The 8,148-nt window shown below is 48.4% G+C and overlaps 1 protein-coding gene across 1 annotated transcript; it reads left to right on the forward strand.

Moving 5' to 3' along the window:
• Positions 1 to 5,858: 5,858 nt before the first annotated feature.
• Positions 5,859 to 7,135, forward strand: LOC123189170 (copper transporter 6). The gene has a single exon (XM_044601514.1). The coding sequence runs from the start codon at positions 6,410 to 6,412 to the stop codon at positions 6,935 to 6,937; it is 528 nt and encodes a 175-aa protein (XP_044457449.1). The 5' UTR covers positions 5,859 to 6,409; the 3' UTR covers positions 6,938 to 7,135.
• Positions 7,136 to 8,148: the final 1,013 nt, after the last annotated feature.

The raw sequence follows: 8,148 nt of genomic DNA on the forward strand, positions 1-8,148 counted from the left end.
AGGATACGTTTCTCGTTTATGGGGGTGACAAAGAGCTCGTCGTAAATGGTTACGTCGATGCAAGCTTTGACACTGATCCGGATGACTCTAAGTCACAAACCGAATACGTGTTTTTATTGAACGGTGGAGCTGTCAGTTGGTAAAGTTCTAAGCAAAGCGTCGTGGCGGGATCTACGTGTGAAGCGGAGTACATAGCTGCTTCGGAAGCAGCAAATGAAGGAGTCTGGATGAAGGAGTTCATATCTGATCTAGGTGTCATACCTAGTGCATCGGGTCCAATGAAAATCTTTTGTGACAATACTGGTGCAATTGCCTTGGCAAAGGAATCCAGATTTCACAAAAGAACCAAGCACATCAAGAGACGCTTCAATTCCATCCGCGATCAAGTCAAGGAGGGAGACATAGAGATTTGCAAGATACATACGGATCTGAAGGTTGCAGACCCATTGACTAAGCCTCTCTCACGAGCAAAACATGATCAGCCCCAAGACTCCATGGGTGTTAGAATCATTACTGTGTAATCTAGATTATTGACTCTAGTGCAAGTGGGAGACTGAAGGAAATATGCCCTAGAGGCAATAATAAAGTTGTTATTTATATTTCCTTATATCATGATAAATGTTTATTATTCATGCTAGAATTGTATTAACCGGAAACTTAGTACATGTGTGAATACATAGACAAACAGAGTGTCACTAGTTTGCCTCTACTTGACTAGCTTGTTGAATCAATGATGGTTATGTTTCCTAACCATAGACATGAGTTGTCATTTGATTAACGGGATCACATCATTATAGAATGATGTGATTGACTTGACCCATTCCGTTAGCTTAGCACGATGATCGTTTAGTTTGTTGCTATTGCTTTCTTCATGACTTATACATGTTCCTATGACTATGAGATTATGCAACTCCCGAGTACCGGAGGAACACTTTGTGTGCTACCAAATGTCACAATGTAACTGGGTGGTTATAAAGGTGCTCTACAAGTGTCTCAGATGGTGCTTGTTGAATTGGCATAGATCGAGATTAGGATTTGTCACTCCGATTGTCGGAGAGGTATCTCTGGGACCTCTCGGTAATGCACATCACTATAAGCCTTGCAAGCATTGTAACTAATGAGTTAGTTGAGGGATGATGCATTACGGAATGAGTAAAGAGACTTGCCGATAACGAGATTGAACTAGGTATGAGGATACCGACGATCGAATCTCGGGCAAGTAACATACTGGTGACAAAGAGAACAACGTATGTTGTTATGCGGTTTGACCGATAAAGATCTTCATAGAATATGTAGGAACCAATATGAGAATCCAGGTTCCGCTATTGGTTATTGACCGAAGACAAGTCTCGGTCATGTCTACATAGTTCTCGAACCCGTAGGGTCCGCACGCTTAAAGTTCGGTGACGATCGGTAATATGAGTTTATATGTTTTGATGTACCGAAGGTAGTTCGGAGTCCCAGATATGATCACGGACATGATGAGGAGTCTCGAAATGGTCGAGACATAAAGATTGATATATTGGAAGCCTATATTTGGACATCGGAATAATTCCGGGTGAAATCGGGATTTTACCGGAGTACCGAGAGGTTACCGGAACCCCCCGGTAAATGTATGGGCCTTATTGGGCCATAGTGGAGAGAGAGGGGAGACCAGGACAGGCCACGCGCCCCCTCTCCCTCTAGTCCGAATTGGTCTAGGAGGGGGGCGGCGCCCCCCTTTCCTTCCTCCCTGTCTCCCCCTTCCTTCTCTCCTAGTCTAACTAGGAAAGGGGGGAATCCTACTCCCGGTGGGAGTAGGACTCCTCCTGGCGCGTCCTGCTAGGGCCGGCCGGCCTCCCCCCTTGCTCCTTTATATACGGGGGCAGGGGGCACCCCAAGACACACAAGTTGATCAGTTGATCTTTTAGCCGTGTGCGGTGCCCCCCTCCACCATAATCCACCTCGGTCGTATCGTAGCGGTGCTTAGGCGAAGCCCTGTGTCGGTAGCATCATCATCACCGTCGTGCTGACGGAACTCTCCCTCGAAGCTCTGCTGGATCAAAGTTCGTGGGACGTCACCGAGCTGAACGTGTGCTGAACTCGGAGGTGCCGTATGTTCGGTACTTGGATTGGTCGGATCATGAAGACGTACGACTACATCAACCGCGTTCTCATAACGCTTCCGCTTATGGTCTACGAGGGTACGTGGACGACACTCTCCCCTCTCGTTGCTAGGCATCACCATGATCTTGCGTGTGCGTAGGAATTTTTCTGAAATTACTACGTTCCCCAACATAACCAGCCAGCCAAATGGGCCCAAGGGCACTTAGGCACCCTATGTAGGCGCCCCGGGCCTGAGTGCACCTAGGCATCCTAGGGCTCCCGTTGGTGACCTCTAGTGTTTGATGGCTTATATATACCCCAAAAACACCCACGGATTTTTATACCGCCGCAACTTCCTGTCCCAAGGCGATCTTCTTTAGCCTTGATCCGGCACTCTACTGGAGGGAGTAATCTATGTCTTTGACCTCTACATCAACCATTGCCACTCCATGGTGATGCGGGAGTGGTCCCCCTTCAAGGCTAAATATATGTGGTATTAGTTATGTGTCATGTACCTCTCTTTCTTGATCATATGAACTGCCACCATGCTTATGATCTAGAGCATTGATGATTAGTTGAATTGTATGGTGTACATCTTGTGGTGAGTATCTTTATGGACTTGGCCTTGTTCATGCTATGTTCTCGAACTTTAGGGGTTAATGAGATTACATGATGTATATCTAGTATAACTTCTTGAGACACCCGTGGCACATTGTGGTGACTCAATAAATTAAGGCTAGAATGAAAGATCATTTGCTATTATCATAGTATAGTCTTTTGGGTTTCCTGTCGTGACATTGGGTGTGGCTAAAAATAAGATTAAAAAGACAAATTTGAGGTGGTTGACAATTTGTGCACCTACGTTATCTCATTCGGAACCGATCCAATAAAAAGGAGCTCTGTGAGGTTACATCATGTATTTAATGAAGTTATCATGTTGATTGTTGACACTAGTGAACCTGTGCACCCTAAGCCTTGTTTCCAACCATTGCAACCTCGTTTCAGTAACTTCACCTCTTGTTACCTTGGTGTTTTTATTATCACAAAAATATAAAAATTTGGATTAGCCAAATTATCTATCTACCATCCATTCTGTCAATCTCTTCGACAAACTAGTGCACCTATACAATTGACAACTGTATTAGGTGTGTTGGGAATACAAGAAACTACTTGTACCTTATTGCAGGGTTGCTTGAGAGGATAATACATTCATCTTACACCTCCTGCGGATTGATAGATATTATTAGTCAGATCATCCACTTAGGAAAATTTAGGGTAAGCAATGTTATGTGAAATTCCATTAAGATGTCCTATCACTTTATTTTTGTTTTGTGCTTCATTTATCTCGTTGTTTCTATTAAAGGCTCATTTCTTTTACATGATTCTCAAATCATAGGCATATGAAAGGTAGAGGATTGGGATGTCATTTCCACTCTTTTTTCTCGAATACGCATAAAGAATATAAGGCTAAGATAGCCTCCACCTCGAGGTGTTACCGAAATGCAAACACAAACACCTCCGGCATTTCCACGTCTAATCTCTTCTGACTACTCTCTTTTTTTCGACAATGGATTTTATTGACTCAAAATGGAGCATCGTGAGGATACAAACACAATGAGCACATAACCGACCTATGCATAGCTAGAATGCACACAAACAACACCAACACACACAAACATGCCGACAGCTAGCAAAGTCATATAAGACCGAAGCTATGTGTGTCAGTGAGGAAAAAAGGCGCAAAGCAATCTAATCCACAATCTGCAAACTACAGAAAATACCATATCAACACCAACCATTTCATGACACCACGAACGACGAGGTTCTTCAACAGCAACGCTTTTAGAAAGAGAGCAGCGGTCAAAAGCCACTGTCAATAGATCCAAACACAAATGGTAGAATCTAGGTTTTCATCCAAAAAAATCAATCTGTAGATGCCATCATTGAAGCTCCATGGCCGCCGCATCGATGGCCTTCATGGCAACCCCGGCGGCCAAGGCAACAATCACGGGCATGGTGTGGCATGGCAAGTCCGCCCCGGCCGCTGCCCAGCCTCCTAGCGCCCCTTCAAAGCAAACACAATTTGTACTCTAGCCGGCTACAACCGAGTATATTTACGGATCGAGAGGAGGCTGGAGTAAAAATTATGCTTCTCTAAAGTTTTGAGGGATCGGTTAAAGTTTTGAGGGATCGGTTAGGTACGATTTAGAGAAGAAAAACAGTAATTTTACTATTATACTCCCTCCGCTTTAAATATATGCTTTTTTAGAGATTCTATTACGGAGTACATTTAAGATATATAGACGTATTTTAGAGTGTAGATCACTCATTTTGCTAGGTAAGTTTGCATTAAATTTTTTAAAAGGACTTATATTATGTAGGAACTGAGGTAGCAATACATCATAAGAGATCGGTTAGAGATGCCCTTGATATCTCCTAAGAGCATCTATAGCCACATATGGGAAATCTGGACCTTCAAACGCTCGCAGACACGTCCGGGCAGTAACCGGACATGCTTAAAATTTTCATAGTTGTAACCGGACATCTTATACTAGATTCTTAAATCCATACAAAGACATGCAAACTAAAATAAACCTACGTACTACGTCGATCACCTAGCTACTCGTCGTCGGAAATGTTGACGATCTTCGTGCCCGGCTCCGGCAGCATGGGCGTCAGGTGCAGCTCCGGCGGCTCCGCTCCGGCCTCCTCCGCCTCTATCTCCGCGTCGAGCTCGTCGAAGAGCGCGTCGGTCTCCGCCTGCTGCCACCGGAGGAACACCCGGCTGGCCTCCACATAGGCCTCATCCTGGATAGACTCTAGGATAGCCTGCTGCTCGGCCATCTCGTCAGACTAGGCGTCCGCCTTCGCCTGCTCCATGTTGAAGGCCGTCATCTACTGGTCCGGCTCCTCCGCCTGCATCGGAGCCATCTCCTTCTACTCCCCTTCCCCCGACTGCTCCTCCTCCTCCCGCTCCGGCGAGTCTGAAGGAAGCCCGACAGTGATCAGGGCGGCGCACGCGGCTTCCCTTGCCCGGATCTGCTGTTGAATCTCGTAGCGGCGCTCCGGCGTCAGCATGGCATAGTACGTGATCTTGCTACGGACCATGGCGGAGTGCCGGAGCGTGGACAGAGCGCCGGAGCGGGAGAGGGGGAGGTGGATGGGCTCGGACTGGCGGTACGAAGAGGGGGGAGGGGGTTGGGTTAGGGTTGTGGGGCGCCAGCTGGCTTAAATAGCCGGCTAGCCAGAGCGGCGCCACGCGACGTTCCCACCGCAGCGACGGTCGAGGCGCCCGTCGGACCGTCGGGTTTCCTGGCGAGTCCGTGTGGGGCCACGCCGTCAGTTCGACGTAATGGGCGTGCCCGGACGCCCTCGTATCCGCCCCATATTTGGGCTGAATATGGGGGGTGCCGGTTAGCCCGGGCGTTTGAGGGCCGTTTGAGAGGTCCGCCTGAATCAAAAAATGTGACTGGATGGTTTGTCCGGACATTTGAGACGAGTTTGGGAGGTCCGGTTGTAGATGCTCTGATGCTAATAATTCTTTAAAATTAGGTCAATACTAGTATGAACATGGAGTATGAACATGTCGTGACAGTGGCACACACAACAAGGAACAATAATGCGGTGGTGTGGCATTCAAAATATTCGAAATGGACCTGAAACCTAGGGTATGCACTATAGCTCTGCAGACTGCAGTGTTTGTTGCTTGCACAGGAAAACCCATTAAATACTCCCTGGTGAGTAGATTGAGATTCCATCAAATGAGAGAGCTTCCAGAGTTGGATCGGTGTCACTAGCGACGCCACCTGCGCGCGTGACTGGCAGGTTGGGCATGCTTTTCTCACGCCAACCTAATGCGCACCCCAGCAAAACCACCGGACACCAGTAGTCGGAGTCGGAATTTTGGCAGACGGAAACCAATACCACCGGTAGGGGTTGACAATACAGTAGCAGAACCTTAGCTCTACCAAACTATCCTCGCCGCCTCAGATGAGATGCTGAGAAAATAATGCTGGGCCGAGCCAATCTGTGGCCGCTACGGCGTACGTACTACTACAAAACGTCTCGATCGAGCGCGCGCGGCTGAGCAGACGACAAGCAACGGCGACGCCGGTCCCCTCCTCGGTTGCTCAGTGCAATCACGAGACGGGCGCTCAGAGCTCCGTGCTCCGCTGCTCCCACCGCGCTGCCCTGCGCTTCTCCTGATTTTAGTAAGTTTCCTCCGCGCCACCGGTCACGTTATATCTGCGCTACATCCCGCTGCCCCAGCGCCTCCCCTTCCCTGCTCTGCCCGCCTCGCTAGGAACCCAAGAAACATCCAGCAATGAGGGACATGAGCGGCGACGCCGGCGGCATGGGAGCGATGCCGATGCCGCCACCGCCGGCCGACCACGCCGCCACGAAGGCGGCGGCGCCGCACACAATGATGGGGATGATGCACATGACCTTCTTCTGGGGCGACCGCGCGGTGGTCCTCTTCCCGGGCTGGCCGGGGGAGCGCGGCGCCGGGATGTACCTCCTCTGCCTCCTCTTCGTGCTCGCCCTCGCCGCGCTCACAGAGGCCCTCGCCCTGCTCTCGCGCCGCCTCGCCCGCCGCGGCGAGGACGGCGCCCCGGCCACGGCGGCATCTGCGGCGCTGCTGACGGCGGTGCACGCCGCCAGGATGGGGATGGCCTACCTGGTGATGCTGGCCGTCATGTCGTTCAACGTCGGCGTCCTCCTCGCGGCAGTCGCCGGCCACGCCGTCGGGTTCCTCTTCGCGCGGAGCAGAGTGCGCACAGGCGCGGCGCGCGGGAATGTCACATCCCCTGAGCTCTGTGGCGTCCCGCCGTCGCACCCGTCCAAGCCTTAGTCAGATTCCGGTGAAAGTTGCTTCTGTGATCTTCTTGTACTAGCCCGGCCCTATCACTATGTCGGATCCAATGTGTACTGGTACCCCTAAATCCTACTACATTCCTACTCCTACTCCACAAGTCCAGATACTTGCTGAAACATGTGTTTGCATCTGTCTTATACAGCGACTAACCAGCAACCACTAGTGATTTCGTTTTACGAAGGTGTCTATTTTGTTTCTCTCAACTATTGTCCATGTTTAGACTCCATCCTCGAATTCCCAAACTGATAAACTCTTCAAACTAAACTCCTCCATCAAATTATGCGTGCAGTTTTTATTATGTCCACGATGTAGGAGGAAGAGCTTCCGATGCTCGCATACGCTATTTTTTTACTAAAAGGTTGAATCTATCTAATTTTTTTTCGGGGATATCTATCTATTATATAATTGTACACTAAAACTAAGGTTTATCAACGGCTAATATTTTAGTAGATGTGAAAGTAATGAAGTCAAAAAAAAAGGCAAGTAATGCACGCAAAAAAAAACTCAGGCAACATAACTAGCAACTGTGTGTATTTTATATTGGGCAAGGTTAGGGCATCTCCAACTGTGACCCGCAAATTTCCTCCGCATTCGTCCATGGACACGGATGTGAGAGGACGTCATCCAACCGTAGCCGTATACATCCAGTCTTTCTTAAATAAAAAATCAAGTCTGCACGATCAAATAGGCGCATGCAGCACTAGTTTAAATTTAAAAGAAGTTCAAATATTACATCCCAACATTGTTCTCCCCTTTCGCCGCCCACTGATACTTAATCAGATTTTCCTTCAGCTGTTCATGAGTTGGTCGATGCCGAATTTGTTGATGCATTTAAATAAACTCCTCAAATGTGGTTGGATTCTGGTTCGAAAGTTGATAGGATCACCCATGTTCTCAAATTCTAGAGTTGCCGCGACATCGTCACTCTCATCCTCGACGATCATATTGTGCATGATCAAACAACATGTCATCACCTCCCACAAGGTTTCCGGATCCCATTGTTTAGTAGGTCCACGAACAACTGCAAAACGGGCTTGCGGAACTCCAAATGACCTCTCGACATTCTTTCTAGCCACCTTTTGTCTTTCGGCAAAGTGAGCCTTTTTCTGGCCAACTGGGCTTGAGATGTTGCTGACAAAGGTAGCCCATGGAGGTTAGCTACCGTCAACTAGATAGTAGCCAATGTT

The sequence above is a fragment of the Triticum aestivum genome, chromosome 2A (assembly GCF_018294505.1).
Source record: "Triticum aestivum cultivar Chinese Spring chromosome 2A, IWGSC CS RefSeq v2.1, whole genome shotgun sequence".
Taxonomy (NCBI): Eukaryota; Viridiplantae; Streptophyta; class Magnoliopsida; order Poales; family Poaceae; genus Triticum; species Triticum aestivum.

Coding starts and splice junctions, on each gene's coding strand:
- LOC123189170 (XM_044601514.1), top strand. CDS start 6,410: ATGAGGGACATGAGCGGCGACGCCGGCGGCATGGGAGCGATGCCGATG.